We start from the raw sequence: 22,741 nt of genomic DNA, 5'->3' as shown, positions 1-22,741 counted from the left end.
TAAAAAATTTAAAGTGCCGCTATCCCCCTTTCTACTTGAGATGTTTAACTCCTTTCTAGAAGGAGCCCCGATCCCAGGCACAATTTCGGCTGCCAACCTAGCTATTATTCACAAGGAAGGAAGGGACCCGCTGCAATGCGGTAACTACAGACCAATCTCCCTGCTTAACACAGACCTAAAACTCTTTAGCAAGATCCTAGCAAACCGGTTAAATCCTATTCTCCCCAGACTAATTCATATAGACCAAGTGGGATTTGTGTCAGGAAGACAGGCCTCTGACAACACCCGCAAAATTATTAATATTATCGACCACGTGCATCTCAACAAACTCCAAGCTATGATCCTAAGTCTAGACGCTGAGAAGGCATTTGATCGTATCAAATGGACCTTCTTAGACAAAACCCTGATCAAGTTCGGCTTCCCAGGCCCATTTCTAGAGGGGATTCGAGCACTCTACCAGAACCCCACCGCATATCTGAAATTGCCAGGAGGACAATCCAGTCCGATACACATCAGAAACGGAACCAGGCAGGGCTGTCCCCTATCCCCCTTGCTCTTCGCAATTTCAATTGAACCCCTGGCGGCCCAAGTTAGAGCAGACCCGAATATATCAGGCATAACCATAGCCGACAAAAATTATAAAATATCCCTTTTCGCGGACGACGTTATTCTGACCCTAACTTAGCCCCATATCTCCCTTCCCAACCTCCACAAATTACTAGATCAATTTAGTCAGGCTTCAGACTATAAGATAAACAGGGACAAATCTGAGGCCCTGAATATATCCCTCACCGAGACCACATGGAAACTCCTCCAATCGAATTACAAATATAGATTGAACTCGTCCCATATAAAATACTTAGGGATAAAAATTACTAAAACGTATTCCATGTTATACAAAACAAATTATCCCCCCCTATTTAGTCAAATTAAAAGAGATCTTGAGACTTGGAATACATACCAGATTTCCTGGTTTGGCAGAATCGTCTCCGCCAAAATGAATATTCTACCCCGCCTGTTATATTATTTTCAAACCCTCCCTATCCCAATACCGATAGCTGAGCTGAGAAATATACAAAAGCAGATAATGCAGTTTATATGGAAGCAAAAAAAACCCAGAGTTCCGAAATCGGTGCTCGTGGCAGCAAAGACGAGAGGCGGACTGGGAGTACCAGACGTGGTCAGGTACTACCAAGCGGCTCAGCTCAGACAAGCTGTAGTATGGAATAATCCCCCGAGTACAGCCTGCTGGTTGGAAATGGAGGCTAGCTATGTATCTCCTGTACCCCTCCCAGTATTGCTATGGTCCCCAGAATATAAAGAAAAACCTCCCCAGAAATTTGAACTAGGAGCAATCAAATGCACGTGGTCTATTTGGTCCAAAAACAGAGGGAAATATGGCCTAACTTCAACCCCCTCCCAACTCACCCCTTTACTTGGGAACCCTGAATTCCCTCCAGGATGCACCCAAGCCCAAATTGGTCTATTTCAGGACCTCCATATTAGCACGGTGGCGGATCTTCTAGAGAATAATGAAGCTCTGTCCTTCCAGGAGCTCAAAAACAAACTAACGGCCCCCCATTTTCCCATTTTTGCATTTTTACAGGTAAGACATTTCCTCAGAGCTCTATCCCCGACCTCAAAATTCCCCCCCTAACCAAATTTGAGTCCCTCTGCCAAGTGAGAGAATACCAGAAAGGGCTAATTACATCAATTTACGGTATAATCGAAAACTCCCTCCCCTCGCCCACACATGCTTATATGCAGAAATGGTGTATAGACCTGGGCATACCATTAGACCTTGAAGACTGGGAGGACATCTGGGAGGCAGCCCCCAAAACCTCAATTTGCTCGACAACAAAATAAAATATTTACAAAATACTATTTCAATGGTACCTGACCCCGAGTAGATTGAGCCAGATCTTCCCCGGCACACCTGATTTGTGCTGGAGAGGATGTGGTCAAAAAGGAGACATGGCCCATATATGGTGGACATGCCCTGAGATCCAGAAATTCTGGTCCAGAGTCCAGAGATTGCTGGACGAGATCCTGGGCCTGGAAGTCCCACTGGACCCTCTGACATATGTGCTGGGCAGCCCAATAGAGGACATCCCGGCCCCCGCATCCAGGCTGATGTCGGCCATACTCACAGCAGCAAGATGCTCGGTGGCAGCATCCTGGAAACAGCTGAAAGCTCCCTCCAGAAGAGCAGTAGTAAACAGAATAAACGTAGTCATGAACATGGAAAAATTAACAGCAATGCTCAAACAAAAAATGCCACAATTCTACAATACCTGGGAACCCTGGACAAGCTCCGGAGCCCCTCCTCCAGACTAGGCCAGACAAAGGCAAACAACTCCCCGATGAAAAAGTCAAACAGAGTGAGAAAAAATGATTCCCAGGACCCTAGCTGTCTTACTAACAACCACCCCGTTTCCCTTCTGCCATATACTTCCCAACTGTTGGCCTCCTGCTGCATGCTCTACTTTCTTGAGTCCCATACTCTCCTATAACTTTTACAATCTGGTTTTCGTACAGGTCACTCGACAAACTTTTCTTACCAAAGTATCCTGTGATTTGCATGAAGCTAAATCTCAAAATTTCTACCTACTTATGCTGTTTGGTCACTTTGTTGGTTTTGGTACTTTTGATCACTCTTCTTCGACAGCTTCTACAGCCTCTTGTTAACCATAAGGCTAAGGCCCCGCTCCCTCAGTCAGCGCGCCCGCACTGCAGACAGGCGGGGCGCTGACACACACCGCGATATGCGGTCTGTAGGAAACTTTTTTAGGAGCTGGGGGGCGTGACCAAAACGGGTCGGGTGGGCGGGGTGTCATGATGTGGGGGGCGGGGCCATTACACACAGGCACACATGGAAACCCCTCTGCCGTGTTGCTTCTCTGCCTTTCCCCCCCCCCCCCCCTCAACCACCAAATATGCTGCAGCCTCTGCCTCTCCTCCCCGGGAAGAAGATGAACTCAGCAGGAGCTGGCCGCAACCTTTCCAGTGAAACGGGCACCGGAGGGAGGGGAGGCGGGGAGTGTTCAAAATGTGGCAGGGGGGCAGGGCCATGACAGGGGCGGGCCAAAACACAAGCTATTTGCAACACCCAGCAAAAGCAGCAGATATTATTTATATATTTATTTATTTCCCTGACACCGCTTCCGGCAGTGACCATAGCCCTCACACTCTTGGAGCCCTGTAGCCCTCCCTCCCCCCTCCCGGAGCAGGGTCAGCCTGCGAAAGGGGCACAAGAGAGGAGGGGGGGCGCTTCACGGCTGCAGAGACACACAGACTTCCCTCCAGCTCCCCTCCTCATTGGCTCACTGCGAGACCACGTGACGCGTCGCCGCACGGGAACACAATTCTCTGGTATCCCCTGCTGGCTGACGCGTCACAGTACGTAGTCCGTTGGCAGTGAGGAGGGACTGGGACCGGATCGTGAGGCTACAAGGCAATGGCGAGTAGCGCTCACGCGGCCTCCCGCGCCGCCGGGCGCAGCGGGTCCCAGCCCTAACTATTCACACCTCTTCCATTTTTTTCTTGGTCTCTTTTACCAACATTTCTTCATCTCCGCTTGATCATTCAGTTGGTGTATCTCAGGGCCCTGTTTAAGGACCACTCATTTTTGCTCTCTAAACATTATCACCTCATTAACACTTTGGACTTCAGGTATCACCCCTACCCAGATCCACTCCTAAACTCACACCTGAAATCCAAACCAAAGTTTCCTATTTCCTTTCAGCTATATCCTCGTGGATGGCACGCCACTGCCTCAAAATTAAAACAGCTCCTCATATTTCCTTTATACCTTGTCCAATATACTGTTTCATAGTATGTGCTTGTATGTTAGATGGAGGAATACAGGGAATTAAAATATAAGTGCACCAATTTTGTAAAATGCTGTGTCCAGTATAAAAATACAAATATACATACATAGATCATGAGTGATCTGTGCTTTAAAGTACACTTACATAGTCTTCTATGATTTCTTTGATGCCAGCTACTGTGAGGATGAAGATTAAGGGCACCAAAGTGGTATATCGTCCTGTAGGAGACACATCAGGAATTTGCTACAAAAAAATAAGCAGGAAAAATACACATGAATATAAAAGAAAATACTGGATACATTTTTAAGTAACTTAATACACCATCTATTTATCAAGACACCTGGCTATACAATTAGGACACAAAAAGACTGTTAATTAGAAATCAAGGGTCAATGCAAAAGCAGCTGTAGCATTTTAATTAAAGAGGCTACAAGAAGTTGCAATGAAATAATTTGCACACAGCAAGTACAGTATGTGCTGTAATTTGAAGTATTCATTTGAAGTTTTCATTTGCATGCAGCACACTGTGGTGAGTTTGAATGCAAATCATCTCCGACCATATAAAAGTAAACTAAATCAGATACACTTGTGTTTATTGTGTAGCCAAATTTAAATGCTATTTAGGGAATAAAGATTTACTTCGACACCATGAAATAATAATTAAGAATTCACAGTAGTTTTAAAGATCAAAGTAAGAAAAAAAAAAATATTTTTTTTTTAATGCCACAACCACAAAGTGATTCACATCATTGTCCTGAAGAAGTGGGAGTTGTTGATGGTGTACAGTAAGTCAGTAATTCCCAACAAGGAGTTGAGGAAACCCTAGGGCTTGCATGTGGTCTCCGAAGGGTTAACAAAAATATGTAATGGTGGATCACAGGCAGTATAGTGGGTTCCTGAGTAGAGACGGGCGAAACTGTCCAAATCCATTTCCCAAACTTTCCATTCAAAATCCTTTCCGTGGTGTAAAATCCGTCTACGGATTGTTCCAGTTTCAATACATACGGATTAATCCAAAACCGCCATTGGATACAATCCATACAGATTTTTAAGCATCCAATCTGTGGATTCCACAATCTGTTGGCGGATTGTCAGTGATTAAAAAAACAAACAAAAAAAAACCATATAGATGGATCACAATTTTTGCAACTGATTCACGGAAATATGCAAACCAAAGGAACCGGACGATACGAATCGGATCCAAATACGCAAAAAATAAATTGCACATCTCTATTCCTGTGCCTGTGTGGGGGCTATGCACTTGGTAAGGCCCTAAAATGCAACTTAGCATGGGTGGAACAGCTGTTAGAGCAGGAGCTTCCAAAGTCGCTCCCCACAATGCTTTGCATCCATAACGGCAAGGCATTGCGACTTTGGAAGCCCTGGCAGTAATTGACAGCTACACCACCCATGGAGGCTTATTAAGTGTGTGTTTGCACCCACGAGCTCTGGACAACATACTGCCTTAGATCAGGCAAACAGTTTGGTTAGCAATAGTTACTGTAGATGAGTAGGCAATAAGACTTATTAAATTAGGGACTCGTGGAAGAAATATTTTATAGCAAGAGGTGCACAATGTAAAAAAGGTTGGAACTGCTGATGTAAATAATAGAGTTCAGAAACAAGTATGCATGTACCCAATTCTGCTCAACTTGTGCATGAATATGTATAGAGAATCAACCAAATATTACAGGACAACAACACCATTAGTATAACACAGACTTGATCAACATGTTACTAGGTGCATTCCCACTAGCTCCGACATTTTCTTCATGGAAATGTGTGGGTTTATTTAGGGTTCCCTACTTGGACTTGCTGCCCCATAATAACTGGAATTCCAAATGAAACAGTTCACCCTCTCTCTCTCCAAATTGGAGGCAGTCATGGATTGTTATTTGGTGCAGCTGATCAATGGAATAAAAATTATTTTTATTAACATATTAAACATTAAAATTATTTTTAATCAGGAACCCACATGAATATTATGCTCATGAGAGCCATGCAGTAGTGGAATATTTGTCAACAAGTTGACAGTTAATTATGGCTGGCTACGTTATAATATAGTTTTATAACGAATACCACAAGTTATTTGGTGATGCTTGGCACTACCATTGCTTTTGAGATATTATAATGTGTGTATCTGCCCCCCTGGTGTGAAAACAAATGGATTGATATCAAAGTCTCTGTGGTCTTGACAGCTAAGTTAGACAACCTTCTATGGTTACCTTTTTTAGGTCAGCCCTTGAAAGCAACATACCAACCGTTTTTATTTGGGACTTACTGTATCTAAATCTAGATTTCATTTTGCCTCCTATCTCTCAGTTATGACTCCATTGTTGTCTAATTCTGATGATATACTGGGCCCCTCTAACGCCTTATTTCAGACTTGGATAAAACTTGGGTTACATCAAGTTAATTACCTTATTCACAACAACAAAAATAGCAATTGTGTACATATGATACAAACTCATTTACCAAAATGTCTACCTCTTATAGTGGTGCAAATGTTGGTCACGAGGGACTTTTGTACATAACTGGTGGCTTTGTCACATTATCCAATGCTTCTGGAAGATGGTCCACACACTTATGATGAGTCGTTTACTCTCAGATTCCCTCTGATGTTTGGTTATTTCTTTTGGAGAGAACCTCATTAGAGATCTCTAGAAGTTCCCAAAAACAATTTGCTGCTCTCTTGCTGAAATGTGGAGACAGAGGTCCCAACCAACAATGCTCCCAGAACATGCTAACATTTGGTTTGTTATGAGTATGGAGAAACATACAGCCTACCTAAAACATACCTTACCAACATTTGACAGAACTTGGCCTCCCTGGATGGGGCCAGTGATCTAGAGAGCTGATCTGGTATCAAGAACCTATGTATACTTTTTTTTTTTAATTCCTTCAAATTGATTTGTTGTTTGGGTATATTATGTAATTATACAATGATTTCTTTCTGCTTCCACTTACTTGATTCCATCTGTTAACTTTTGCTCATTTTCACCGCTTCCCACTACCCACCCGTTTGCTTGCTTTCTATACCCCCTCACATTGCTAATTCTGTTAGAAATCATGTGTTTTTACAAAAAGACCCAGGGGAACATAACTATATGAAGAAAAGAATAACACTCCAGATTCACTTGGAAGTGAAATATACATAAAAAATATCAAATAAAACAATTATTGAATAAAAATGGCAATATGTGTCATGGCTAATTGCGATGTTAATTATAGGATGCTTCAAATCCCCAGGAATTGAAAATAATAATTTGACACTTATTTTGCTTTTTACCCATCTCTTCCTCTCTTGGATTATGAAACAACCTTTTGACATGACAGAAGGTGCCATTTAAATAGAGGCTTTTATTGTTAGTGACATATGTTGCTAGATGGGACTGAACATTTCAACAGCATGTTAAACATAATCACTATACCATGCTGTCCCGATAAACATGCTTTCCTGACCATGCCCTATGAACCTAATCCACCTACATTTAACTACTGTCTCTTTAAGTCACCCAACATGATCCAATTGTAAAGTAAAAAAGTGTCAGGGTTAGATATTCTATTCTCCCAATGTCTTCCCATATTCTCCCAATGTTTTAGTGGTACGGTTATCAATATAATCTTGAATTTCCTGTATTCTGATGCATGTATACAAATTCTGTCATGCAGTGTGTATGTGCTTGGTGGTATCTATGCCCAGGACAGAGTTGAAAACGAGAGGTAACTCTCAATGTATTACTTCCTGGTAAAACATTTTTATAAATACATCTAAATAAAAACCATACACAGTGAAGATACAACGGAAAAAAATATATAAAGCAGGATACCATAACAAAATGCAGAAAGACAGAGGAAGGGGAACATCAATCACACATGGGAGGGTTGAAGAAGGGAAATACCAGGAAAAGAATGTGAAGGAAAAAAAGTGGGAAAGCTAATAGATGCGGAAAAATAATGTAATGGCAATTGAATGGTACTGTAGTATGATTAACATTGTGCATTGAATGGGTGAACAATTGTTACTACTAGAACGTCCCCTATGCACGCTTCAGTAAACCACAGCCATTTGGCTGTCAGGACAGTTGTCGACCACAGGTGACCCAGGGAGTCTGGGGGGTGGCGGACCATTTTGGGAAATGCCGATAACTGCAATCTATGACCTTATCCCCTAAACCTGACAACTCTCATCCCTAACCTTAACTGCTATACCAAGTCATAACCTTAACCCCTAACCCCAAAAAAGCCTAAACCCTGTGGCAAAATGGCAGATAGTGAAACAGGCACGGCACAGTTGTTACACAACGGCCAAGTTGTAGCCAAACGGAGTTCGAGTGGCAATTATGTTAAAGCAATAATGATGTAAAACCGTGTCTACTTAATATTTTAATGACTTAATACAGATGTAGCCACCATGCAGTAACATGGGTGAAATAGCATGTTAGCCCGGGCCATTTCTCACACAAGGCTGATTCGAAATAATTAACACACATTCCCAGGTAGCTCAAACTCCTACACCCACCATCATGAATATATATTTATGTCAAAAATGAGTGCTACTGAGCGTGGCAAATGTATACAACAAAAGAAAGGGGTGCCCAATGCTACATCCAATTGACAAAACATATATGGTAATAAGTATAAAGTTTAAGTACTTCAACAATAATAATTACTTGGTTATTTAGTTTAACCCTTTGGCCAAAGCATCGTAAGTCTGCACACCAAACGTCAAGGTATAACCAAAAAATGCAGGTCCTACACTACACTGTGAACCCTTCCTTTTACCTCTGTATGAGGGGAAAGAACCATAGTAGATCCTGTTCTTGCAGCAAAGTGAAAAGACCTCCCAAGTTAAAAAGGTGAGGAGGAGTGAGCTCTTGGGGGAGGTGCCACCTACCTCCATACAAATGTTACCAGTCCGAAATTGATTAACACACATTCCCAGGTAGCTCAAACTCCTACACCCACCACATCATGAATATATATTTATGTCAAAAAAAGAGTGCTACTGGGCGTGGCAAATGTATACAACAAAAGACCGGGGTGCGAATTTGATGTAGCATTGGGCACCCCTGTCTTTTGCTGATTCAAAACAATGCCTGCTTCTCCAGGTGCTGCGTTGTGTATCTTATGTCCTGCTGCAACGTGCCAGTGGGAGTAATAAAGTTGGCTTTGTAGCTTTGCAAAATCAGACACAAAAGGTTAACTATAAAAAGCACAATAACAAATATTACCGAACATGCATTACCTACCGCTTTTGTCAGGGGCTACTTAAAAATGAATGCTGTCATGTTTCAAAGGTTGTAGTGATCATCAAAACTTGTTCTCAACCAGTGTTTATAAAATTACAATTTATAAAATCAGCAATTCTGTTCAAAATGGATATTGATTTATTTTACATAATTGGAACCAGAGAGTCTCCTGGAGGCGATCATAGTTATTTTTTTAGCTCCGGGCATCCACTGGTTCCACAGTTTTCAGTGCGCATTCTGATATTTTCAAAGATGGCGCCCATGGCTATCCAATTGGAAGCTGCAACAAAATTTGTGGCCATTTTGAATCACTCAGGAGGGAGAGGAGACACTATAAATACAATAAACAAGCAGGCGGAATTGCTGCTTTAATCTATACATTGCTAGGAGCCCAGCAGCACAACAGTGCCACTCTTTCTCTGATGATTCCATGTCATGTGACCACCCCTGGAGCCACCACATGACATGCCCAGTAAGCAGAAGTGGAAGGGACTCCACTTTCATATGGATCTGGCTGGCCACTCAATCGGAAATTAGTACAAAAATCATTTTGAGGCTGCAAAGGTAATACACTCGGAGAGAATAATATAAAAAGAAGGTAAGAAAATTAGAAAATGTTACCTGTAATAAGGCAATGAAGAGGAAGAAAGCATTGGCAGCTCTCCTGATCTGCTCATAGAGGAATCGAGGTAGAAAAGTTAACACACTGTACTTGGCTGTGCTGCAGATGTACAGAGAAAGGAGGGGGGAAAGGGAGACGGGTTAGTTATTGTCAAAACAAAGGACAGCTTGATCACATACAGTATTAGTGAAGGCTGCCTTGGGAAATCTATCAAATTCACAGTGTAATAAGGTAGCACAATACAAAATTGAAGCACATCATCTTATTTTCAGTTTCAAATTAGTAATGGTTGATTGCTTCATACATATTTAAATGATTCTGCTTTGCTGATAGGTAAAGCCTGCTATACCAATAAAGTAAAAGCTCTCCCCCATGTAACACCTTGGCTTCTACTGACACCTGTTTAGCAACGTGTTATATATTTAATCGTTATTTACATTAAAGTTGAAGCTTAATGACAAACTAATTACAATGACAGAGAAGCAAACAAATTAACTGCATATAAAAACCTTTTGGTGCACTACGTGCCTATCTGCTGTGAAACCACACACACCATATTAGTACTGTACTTGTCTTTCTTTCACGTTTTAGGTAAGAAATGTCTATCCCAAGCAGGTTTGAATTTGCTGTACGAACCTCCACCAAGTTCCCAGAGAGGCTGTTCCATGAATTGGTGGCTTATACCAAAATGGCAGAAGTAACCACTTTTGATGTCCTGTCTAATGGTGACACAGCAATTATAAAAAGGCTAACATTGAATGTGGTCCTCTTCTAGAATAGTTACCTTTGAAAATATTTAAATTGTGGACTAATCAGCACTGCGATATATAATATATATCTGAAATAATCCACAATAATGGATATTGCAGGATGAAAATGGATAGCATTTTTTAATTCCTAGGTTTATTTTTAAAAATATATAGATTCTGGGGATTTTTAGGGGTACATGGGTATTTATCAAGATCAGACTTGAGTCTGGCACTGAGACACCCATCTCAAACTTCTACAAAAACTACAGTATACAAATCCCTCACTGATGCATCTGCAGAAAAATCGATTGAAATCACCTTTCCACGTTGGCACAATAGGACACACAACAGCTTTATTATAAAGTTTTCTTCCTGGTATTATACAGGTTATTAAGAATTGATTAGTGTTAGGACTTGCACAGACTTGGTCTATCTTGGCGTTTGGTGTGCAAGCTTAAGATGCTTTGGCCAAAGAATCAAACTAAATGACCAAATGTTTATATATATATACTATACTATAATAGGAGCTTACTGGGTATCTCTGTTCTGTAATCTTGTCCAGCTGGTCACAGCTGATTGGGAGGGTGGCTCCTCCTTCCCAGGTTCTAAGCTCACCCTCATCCCACCTTGCTTCTAAATGGTTAAGGATCATTCCATTTCACCTTCCATACAAGCAGGTCCTTGCATGCAGTTTGGTTGCAACAAAATCTAATTCAGATTCCGTTTCCTAGTATTGTACAGGTGAATAAAAGCTTCAATCAAACTAAGAACTATGCAGCTAATCATAACAGCTTTATTATAAAGTTTTCTTCCTGGTATGATACAGGCTATTAAGAATTGATTAGTGTTAGGACTTGCACAGACTTGGTCTACCTTGGCGTTTGGTGTGCAAGCTTAAGATGCTTTGGCCAAAGAATCAAACTAAATGACCAAATGTTTTTATTTTAGATATATAGATATATAGATATATCTATATATATATATATATATATATATATATATATATATATATATATATATATATATATATATCTATATATATATATATATATATATATATATTAAGTACTTTACTGTGTATTTGTGTCATTGGATGTAGCACTGGGCTCTGTATTCTATGTTCTGTCCTTTATTTAAGCAGGACAAAGCAATAAAATGCCCCAAAGTGGCATTCTTGGGGAGTTTATTCATTAAACTGCAGAAGTCCCCTGATCTTCACTATCACAGTTAAATGAATAACCCACCGTAGTGTCAACTTAACGTCATAAGCTCATTTTACAAGTAGATAAAGCACTGTTGTGCTTGGCAGTGAGCAGAGAAAACCAAGACGTAGAAGAGTAAATGCCAATTTACAGCCATTAATACACATAGGCTGGCACTGTGCAAGAACTTGTTTTCAAATCTGTGCAGAATCTACACTGCTATACAGCCACAAGTGATAAGGGCCACAAGGGTAAAGCACCTGGATCTGTTAGCGAACTATAGGGGTTATTCATTAAACTGTGATTGTGCCGATTGGGACACAGTTGCACGAAAGCTCACATTGACTTCAAATGGGAATGTTACTATAATGCCCCGATTGGCACGAAAGCAGCCTAATGACCAACCTCATGATTCAAAGGAATACCAAAAAATATATAGGATTGGAAGATAAGGAAAATGCAGCCAATATTAGAATAGGTTAATATATGTTTCAAGCAGCGAACTGGCCAGATGCTGAGAACATCCATTATGTGATTGAATATATCACCCACGGAAGTATAATAAAGCAGTAATTAACGGCCACTTAATACATACAATCTAAATTATATACCAGAAGTGGGGAATCGCATCATAATCAAAAATGTTAGTGAAAAAGTACACTGATTTTTACCATAAAGGCTATTTAACAAAATAAAATATCCACTAGTGGCCTATAATGCGTATCCTTTTATTTGCTGGACCTCAAGAGGGTTCTAAATTATCACAGCCACAAAAAAAAAGGGAAGTGATGCTAAAAAGTGGAAGAATGTGGTCAGTGCTTGTATCATGATGGGCAATGCTGAATCATGCACTTCTATCCATTATATAATTACTTCAAGAAAATTCAATTTTGCTAGACAAAGCAGATCAGAAATTACTATTGATTTATTAAATACTTGCCCAGCAATACAATTCCAAATTAAATATGTGCTTCTTCAGTATAAAAGAATAAATTAATCTTAAACATTAAAATTAATTTTCAGTACCAAGCTAATATTAGGAATATCTATACACAAAAACAGAAATTAAAGTTAAATACACATGAATATAATATTAATATATTTATATATATATATATATTGGAGAAACAAGAGAAAAAGCGCCCGATCCATGTGTAAAATCTGGTAACAAAATTATAATAAAAAAATCACAAGACAAATGCACACTCACAATTTGTCAATGCAAATTAAGCATTGTATGGGTAACCCCATGCGCCAACAAGTAACTGCTCGCCGAATGTTTACTTCAGTACATCAGACATCACTGCTACCGGTGCATCACAGTCAGATGTCCCTCCGGAAATTCAGGTGTCCAGTCTGTTGTTCCAGCATTAGATGCTGTGTGTGGCTTAGGGAACGTCCTCCCTCTCCTGGCAGCAGACGCACGATCTATTCCACCAAACATAGCTCCTTGAAACCACGTGTCCTACGCATTTCTTCCGATTGACGGATTTCATCAGGGGATCTTGCATACATACAGCCATACATACATACAGCCATGCCACCTGTGGCTACTAGTTTGCTTCCCTCATGGCAGTAAGCCCTGGTATAAGCAGGCCTTGCCAGTAGTTGGTATGGGGTTTCCCCCCTTCCCTTTGGTACTGCACTTGAGTGACAGCAGAGGGTGGTACATCTGTTGTAGCTGGGACAACAGGGTGCCCGCCTCCTGGCTGTACTTAAGGGTAGGACCGCCCTAAAGTTAGTAGTTGTTCCTTCCCCTCTGAGGAAGGCAGGTCACAGAACTGGGAGACTGAGATTGGACCATGAGTGTGGACCATGCCTCTGCCTCTGCTAGGGAGGTGGGGAAGAGCTAGGATGGCTGCGGATACCCTTGGCCTGTAGTGATGGTTCAGGGACCATCTTCAGTGATAGCTGACCTGACAGACTGTATCCGGCAGAAGACTGCTGTGTAACTGTTACTGCAGAGTGCAATAATAAACCTGTGCCTGTTTTGCACTATACCTCCAGCCTGGTGCGTGACCTTACTGGGGGGAGAGGTAATAAGTTCTACCGTGGGAGATCACCTTCAGTTCCTGGAGCCTACGGCAGATGGAGGCACTGCACTGCTAAGGAGAAATGTGGGGTATGAACCACAGAAGCCTATTCCTGTGTCCCCACTACCATAGGCGGACAACTCAGCCCTCCTGTTGCCAGCAGGTATATGCACCATACACCCTGTAATGGCCCCTATCTGCGATTGGGTGGGGAAACACCGTTACATACATATATACTGTAGTGCCCACGGTTATTCTAACACAAACCAGTGGCAATCACCCCCCAAAAAACAGGTACACGCCTTAAACTAGACCCAGCATTTCTGCATTGATTAATGGCCCATCAGATTTACAGCGGGGGCCCCTGGCAGTCCCATTCAAACTGATTCAGGTATACAGTCATACCGTACATGACAAAAAATAGTCTCAAAAACAAGCACTCCTAATATCCACTGGAGAAATTACAAACTTTAATATCTATACTTATACCATGTTAAAAACATATAAAACCAAATGGGGGGAGGGTGGGAGGTGGGACCCTCCATAAACACAGCGTGCATATATATATATGAAGACTGACATGCTAGGCTTGCTGCATTATCACCCTAAATAGAAGTTGGTGCAATAAGATATATTATACAAACCTAGGGAAAAAATAATATTTTCCCAGGTATGCAAGACCGTCCGGTCATCAGTATAATCAACAGAGCTGAGAATGTAAATCCAAATAACAATGTCTTAACACATATACACCATGCATACCATAGGAGATGTAAGTCTAGTAATAAGCACATAGGGAAATTGATAGATAGCAACGGATATAAGGGAGACAAAAGAGTCTCAAAATACACTGGATCAAAGGGATTCCCTCAATTGCTATACAGCTATAAGTAAGGTACAATAGTATCCAGTGAGTCCAAAGTTTGCACAGAACTTCATGTTGTTACAGGGAGGAAAATAAACTATGTTCATCCCTACAGGAAAGTCCTGGGTATACAGGAGAAATGGTTGTATAATGTCTCCACTTATCCTGTAGGGATGAACCATAGACATTCAAATCAGATCTACCCTATTGAATGTTAAATCTCTTACTAGTAAAAACAGTAGTTTAAAATGTATTATTAATTATAATTAATTTTATTACATACTTTAATTATTTACTGATGCTTTTTACGCTCCTCCTCTCTATAGTCATACACACATTCGTTGACTTTCCCTATTGTATTTTATTTTTATTTAATATTTTTTTTCCCTTTTTCTCTTCAAGAATTTACTAGTAAGAGATTTAACATTCAATAGGGTAGATCTGATTTGAATGTCTATGGTTGTCCCTTTTATTAGGGTTTTTAAATTATTTTGTTTAATTTGACATGATTTTGAACCCTTTAAGCCTACTACCGGAGTGTTAATATTGTTGTTGGACGTTTTTCAATAAAGTTTTCACTGTTGCAGTGATGCGCTGACATCACAGTTCCTGTGTCATTTGACACTCCCAGAAGGGGTTGTGATTAGTGGGGATGGTGCTCACAACATACAGTGTTCTACAGTGACAGTATAGCTGTCGCACATTTGCTAATAAAGTTTTGATTGCTGCTGTGACGCACTGACGTCCCGCCTCCCACGCCATTTTGGCGCTCCCGAAAGCGAAGGCGATTGGAGACGATGGCACTCACAGCATACATAAATACACTCTGGTAAGTACACTTGTTTTTCACCTTGATAAAGAGCTAAGGCTTGAAACGCATAGGTGTGGCCTGTGCATGTTTTTTATAATCCAATAAATCACTTTATATATTTTTTCCACTTTGGGAACGCTCTCACTTTGATATTTTTTTCACACCTTGCATGGGAGTAGTGCTGTGTCTTTTTACACCTGTTTTTGTGCCTGATGAAAGACGGAAGCACATCTGTACCTGAGGACGTGGGATCATTGCCTAAGGATGCTGCACTACACGCGAGTCCTTGAGGTATATCTCATATACCACTCAAGATATTATATCGATGTACATATGTCTGGACACTTTTTTGTGTGAACTCCTTACTACAGTGCTAAGTGGGATGTTTCCAGCTTGATTTGATTATATGTGGAATTTGATCCATTTTCATACATTCTTGATACCTAAAGGGTACTCCATCTTAGGATTCTACATTCTCCTGTGCCGATTACAGCTACTTGCTTATGTGTTTTGAGCATTCCACAATGTTTTTGTGATATACACCATGTAAAACTGCTTTCTCTTTGGAAATAGTTAGATATAGCTCTGAGGCTATTCTAATATGAATATTAAAAATAAACACACGTGTACTGTATGTGTAAAAAATGTATGCGTTAGGATTGGGCAATAACAAAATATTTCCCACATTAACGATATTAGGACACTTCACGTGCTAACCATATTTATTGTGATAAATATCTGTTTAATAGGAAGCATACAAAAGAAAACTAACTACACAATAAAAACAGAAGATTCATTCAATAATGTCATTAACATTTGAAAGCGTTGTTTTATAACAAAGGTTTCAAGTTTTAAGATTTACAGTACTGTATTGCACGTATCAATGTGTTTTTAAATAAACTAAATGTTAAATAAAATACCCCCTATCTCGTAACAGCAGAGATGGGGTAAGGATGGGAATAGAGGGTTTGGGGTAAATACAGGGCAATGTGATCCGAGGTAAGAGAGGAGTATTGGTACCCCCCAGAAAGGAGGGTAATAGTAATACCGCAACAACGTTGACTTATTGTCATTTCTTATTATCGGCATATTACCATCATGGCCAACTCTAGTATGACGTATGAGTGTCCCTATGTTTCAGGCTCTGGCCAATATGATGTACTGTAGGTTTCAGTCCCAGTGCTCAGTATAAAGCATAGTTCTTTTATGTCCTTGTACTTCTTTTCCCCTAAACATAACAGAACAAGGTCTGAAAGACTATGTACAGTATAGCTTAGTCTAATCTGTGTCGACTAAATAGGAAGAACTTGTATTATTATACTAGAAGGACAACACAAAGGTCTTTTTCAACATAGCAATACATAGGATACAGTACTTAAGAGATCTTTTTACAAGCAGATAAAGCACTTTTGTGCTTGGCAGTGAGCAGAGAAAACTAAGACGTAGTAAAGCTACTGTGGTTCTGAAAGGCGGATAACTCCTGTTTCCTGACGTACCAAACTTACAGTACAAAAGAATGCTATGCACCAACTCACAACATTCTTCACACAAGGAAATCTCATCCGTCCAGCATTGTATGATCACCGACCATGGAAATCATTCCTCTCAATTAAATATTAACAATTTGAGGTCAAATTAAATCCATTAATATACAGTGTGAAAGTAAGAAGCAATTCCTACTTCCAAGATGTGGTGTACAAACCTGTATATATCACTGCTAGGAGGCATACTGACTATTACACTTGCCTTTACAGTTTTATTTCCGTTTTTCTACATACCGTACAGTAGTTCCTAAATAATATGCTCCCTTAAAACTTGCCATTACATTTGTTTCCTGTCAAACATTTACTTCTTTGTCAATTCCTTAACCAGTTTGAGTTCAGATTTGTGGGCATCATTGTGAAAAAAAGCATCCAAATATTAGGCAACTCTTTTTCAAATGTTGTTACAAATAAATGGCTATATGAGACTTGGGTTGTCATATGCAAATGAGCACCCAGCTGAAAGAAGACAGTGCCCTTATATACATATACCTTATTAGGTGTCGCTCACTCTGATGAAAATACTCAAGCATATTTTTTCCTTACTTTACAACTGTTGTTCCATTGTTCCCTCCAGGTCGCATACTATAATGTACAATACTACATTATTTACTTGTTTAGAGAGAATAAATAACCCAAAATAAAATGTTGCAGCCATAAAATTCTCATGTATGTGTTTATACACAACATATCCTAACAAATGTTGGTTTTCTGATCGGAGTCTCTTACTATAACAGAAGTTTCCCCTCTGGGGATTGTGTACAAGAATCAAAACATTCTAATTTATCTGCTACCAGACAAGCCAGTGACATAAATTCCCTGCTTGAGTTTCAACTTTAGTTTGTTTCAGTATCTGATGCACAGAATGAGCATGTGACTTTAGTGTATCCGGGCCTGAGTATCCCTAATTCAGGAGGTCAGTACCCTATATACAAGGTCTTATAGATCATTATAATGAGCATTACATTCTCCATCCATTTGCAGAAGCATCACACATTGTAATATTCCACTACATTCCCTGTTTTACTGTTCTTCTGTTGTGATCTTAATGTTTAGCTGGATGTCCAAAACAGAACTAATACGCTTTCCTCCTTCCACTGCCAGACCTAAACCCAAACTCTCCCTCACTGTCAATAATATCACAATCTCATCAATACCTCAAGCCCACTGTCTAAGGGCCTCATGCAGAGAGCAGCGCTATTTAGAATTGGAGAGGGGAATATTTTTTAGCTTTATTGGAGAGTTTTTTTCTCCATATGCAGAAAGGGCATAAAACTGCATTTACAATCCTTTCTGCATATGGAGAGTTTCAAACAGCGCTATGAGCGCTGTTGAAACTAGTGGGAAAGAAATCGATTTTTTTTTTCTCCTCCACCGGCCGCGGAGCGCCAGCTGCTTGGTGGAGAGGAAAAATGTTGAAAATCGCGCCAATTTTTTGCCGCGAACAGCCACTAGATGGCGTTCGCTGCTCTCTGCATACGGCCGTTTTCAAGACTGGAGAGATTTCTGTTCTCTCCAGCCGCGCGGCGAGATTCTGAGAAAAAAAAAATGGCGCTTTTTTTAAAACTCCCCATTATCTGCCTTTCTAAAGGCAGATTTCGCCAATACATGCCGCTTTTCCTGTTAGCGCTGCTCTCTGCATGAGGCCCTAAGGGTCATCTTTGACTATTCTCTCCTTCATTCCACACATTTAGTCCCCCCGAAATATTGCCAGGATACGTTCTTTTCTCACTCATGATACAACTAACATCCTAATTCACTCATTCTCTCCCGCCTTGACTACTGTAACCTTCGCCTAGTTGGCATTATCCTCGTCCACTTATCCCAACTCCAACATCCAAAATGCTGCTGCCAGACTCATCAACTTCACTCACTGCTCCACTACACAAATCCCTACACTGCCTTTGTCACGGGAAACCAGAACTTTTAACACCTTAATTACCCGGATCCTTTGAGCAAAGCAAGAGATAAAATAAATCACAATTTATCTACAACATGAACACACACAGCTTGATCTACGAAATAACACTTACTGGGACGGGGCAAAACTAAATAAAATATTCCCGTAACGAACTTCACAGAAATGAAGTCTCTAGGCACAAATTCCCAGGAGCAGGGTTTGTGCGCAAAACAGAGCCACAAAACAGTCTTTGGCTAGTGGCGCCGCTCGCAACCACTATTTCTCACCTGAAAGTAATCTTTTTATTTTCCTGCTGTAGGATTGGTTAGCAAGTCCTTAGTTCTTACGAACTCTTGAAGCAGGGTACAATTCTTGGTTTTGATGTTATAATCTTTGTCCCGCACAATGAATCTTAGGTGATTCTAACTCCCGATTAGTGCTTTTAAAAGTCAGCGCAGAGTCCTATCTCTATACTCTGCAGCCAATCGCTGCGTGGGAACTAAAATTCCCACCTATGGCAAGGTTGCCAGGACTTCATGGAACCGGGCAAAGGGGCTTCAAGGTATGCCAAGGGCATGCGCGAACTTCGCACCTGTCCCGCTTAGCATACCCAACCAAGCCCACTTCCCCGGCGATATCTTGTCTACCTTCTCCCAGACATCTGGACATATGCCAGGGGAACACTGTTTACATCTCTCCCTCTCCACTTAAACACTTTAACAAACGGGTCCTTTGTTAACTCCGGACCTGGTCAGACATTCTGGGACCATCCCTGAAGGGTGCCTTAGAAGTCCGGGTTAAGTTATGCATGACTCACTTGTAGGGATGTCCTGCCATAAACCTTTTGATCATGGTACTGTGAATCAAGTGCTTCCGCTGCTCCGCCGCCCAAATGTAAATTCCGTGGCACTTATAACTTTAATACACCTAAAATAGGGGGACTTTTCATGGCTTTTCATAAAAGTTTATGAAAAGTAAACTATAACTGTTCTAATGATATACCCACAGCCATGGTCCCCTTATACCTAGCGGGACACACACAGACAATAATAAATTTACAGCACTGAAACCAATACCGGGCTGCAGAGCTGACACTCCACATGTTAACATAAAAACCCCTATAACTCCCTTCACCTTATATCTGGTGAGAGAGGTACGGAACCCTTCACTGGGTTCTGGGATTTGGGCATACATCGAGACCTGTAATGTAACCCAGTTCCCTACCCGGTCTTACTGCCCTGGTTTGTGCTTAAGCAGGGACATTTAGCGGTTAGCTGCAAACTGCTTTCTAGGGACGATTTTATCCGGTGGTCTGTGTTCCTCATGTCCTCTGGAATTTGGGGAGATTCCTGAGTGCATGCTTCGGGGTAACCCGCAACATTGGCCATCTTCTACCCAAACACACCCTGACAACATTTTACCGTAAAACCATCCCTGAAACTCACGCCTTGCACATCTCCGCTGGTCAGCACTCCTGGAACAGTGGAAACCCACACATATCTTTATTAAACATGCAGTTACATGACATAATTGGATTGAAGAGCTGACACTCCCAATTCCCCAATATGGCTCAGGGGCACCCAGCCGGGCCAAATACCTTTATTAATGTCATGGGTACCCTTTCACCATCACAGTCTTCTCATATCTTCCAGAATGAAATTTAAAAGCCTGGCTCTGACTTACAAAGCTCCAACTGACGATGCCCTCCACCCCCTAACATCTCAGCCCTCAACCTCCTCCTCACTCGGCTTACTACTCCTCCTCTGGCTCTGGACCCTGGCTTGCTCCTCACTACGTTGACTCTCTCTCGCCCCTTTATCTCGGCTTGGACTTCGACCTTCTGGACCTCTCTCGCCCCGATCCTCGGCCACAGCATCAACCACGGTACCTCTATTTCGGATCCGGCAAGTATCTGTTTCTGCACCTATACTCACTGGCCTGATAACACCTTTACCACACTCCAGACATGCTCCCTCTGCTGCGGGTGCGTGTTACTATACGTCCCACCTCAGTACAGGGACGGGTCTAGTCTGCAGGCAGCACTTCCATGACAATTACGTCTCAAAAGGCCTTCTTAAGTGACCCAAACAACTGTAATTGTAAAATGAGTGTCCAGTCATCTTCATTGTTGAAATGTATTTCAATAAATGCGAACGGCCTCAACACAAACCAAAAGTGTTGGCTCATTTTCTCGGAACTGAAGCGTCGCAAGGCCACATAATATTTATTTAAGAAACAAATTTCCGGGGGAGTGATCCTCCGGCTGTATTCAACAAACATTTCCCTAGAAGTTTTTTTTGCTTCCGGGACAGCCAAAAAGGCCAGCATAGCTATTCTTTTTAAAAGAGATGTTCTATTCCTGGTTAATAAAATTAATTGACATAAAGAAGACAGATACATCATGCTGTAATTATAGGATCCATGGTAGGTGAAGACCTCACTTTAGCAAATGTATGTGTCCCCAAAAATAAAATAAGGAGAATTCCACCAACATATTTTCTCCCAGCTGACTAATTAGAATCCCAAATCAGTGATTCTTGAGTGGGATGGGGGGGGGGGGGGAGACTTTAAAACAGTCCTTAATCCTGACATTAACAAATCATCACTTCCTGGTCCAGTCCAAGTCCTTAAAACATTACATTTGTCTAAAAAATGTAAAGCTCTAATTAAAGGATTCCCTTTGACGGCACATCAAGGACAAGGGACTATTAGTTTTACTCCTCCCTCCCCTCCTCCCCCTCCCCATGACAGATATTCCAAAATGTACTATTTTTTGGTTAGTCCAGATCTGGATCCGTCTATTCTGGCCACCGACATTGGCCCCATTACCCGGTCAGACCATGCTCCATTCCAAATTGAACTCTCTCAAAGAAGTTTACCTCGCTCACATGGTCGAGACAAAATGACTAACTACTCAATTTATGGGAAAATTCACACCAATCTTAAAGATTATTTCCGGCTCAATACTGCCACTGTAACCACCTCCTCCCTTCGGGAAGCAAACAAAGCTTGTATTAAAGGCTCCTTTATATCCCTTGCCTCCCATAATAAAAATAATGAAACTACAAAACAATACAAGATTTAGAAGCCAAAATAAAACAGTTAGAACAGATTCATAAAGCCAATCTTAAAAGGAAGGTCCTTCAGAGTTTAACAGGGACTAGGAAAGAACTGAAAAATCTACAACTAGAGGATGTTGAAAGAGCAATTAAATGGACCAAGCAACTGTTTTATGATACGATAAAGAAACAATCACTCAAATATCCTGTCTCTCAAGCGTAAGGATGGTAAGATAGATACCATAATAGATATTACTCAGATCGGTACAGCCTGAACAAGAATAACCCTACTTCCCTTAAACCCCTGTAGCCAATCCCTCCTTTTGCACATCCTTACAGCGGTCCATTGTTCAATAACTGCCTCTTGGAAGAAGCTTAGACCTCCCTCAAAGATCCAACTAACTAACTAACTAACTAACTAACTAACTAACTAACATTAACAAAATAATGTTAATGGAAAAACTAAACACCACTCTTAACCGACCAGCCCAAAATTCCATAAAATGTGGGATCCCTGGATTAACTCCTCATAATAACAAGCTCGAGCCCAAAGGTAAAACCCAGGAGAAGCGATATCCCTGCATCAAAAGGAAATGACCCCTTCACCTCGGTCTAGAGCAGAGGTGTTTAAAGTGGGGGGGGGGGGGTGGGCACGTGGTGATTACAGAGGACCCACACTTCCCTGAAGGCATTTCAATTAAAAGCCGGAGGACCACACGAGGCCTCTTTAAATTTCCTTCCTTGGTGTAGGGTGACGCGTCGCCATGGCAACCCAGCATCACGTGACGTCGCGTTGCCATGGCAACGTCACACCACATTACCCCATGGTAAGTTGACGCCAGATCCGAGCCGGGGGGGGGGGGGGGTACGAGCAGGT

At 41.2% G+C, this 22,741-nt stretch overlaps 1 protein-coding gene across 1 annotated transcript in view; it reads right to left on the bottom strand.

The window, feature by feature from the left end:
• ATP8A2 (ATPase phospholipid transporting 8A2) overlaps nucleotides 1–22,741 on the bottom strand; it is a 691,321-nt gene that overhangs the window by 648,760 nt on the left and 19,820 nt on the right. The window contains exons 2-3 of the mRNA XM_075592224.1: nucleotides 9,704–9,803; nucleotides 3,975–4,073 (exon numbers count right to left, since the gene is read on the bottom strand). Of these exons, the coding sequence (XP_075448339.1) occupies nucleotides 3,975–4,073; nucleotides 9,704–9,803 (199 nt within the window). The remainder of the gene's footprint in view (nucleotides 1–3,974; nucleotides 4,074–9,703; nucleotides 9,804–22,741) is intronic.

This window comes from Ascaphus truei, chromosome 3 (assembly GCF_040206685.1).
Source record: "Ascaphus truei isolate aAscTru1 chromosome 3, aAscTru1.hap1, whole genome shotgun sequence".
In the NCBI taxonomy this organism is placed as follows: Eukaryota; Metazoa; Chordata; class Amphibia; order Anura; family Ascaphidae; genus Ascaphus; species Ascaphus truei.
The sequence above is the reverse complement of the archived record's forward strand: the minus strand, read 5'-3'. Positions and strand labels throughout refer to the sequence as shown.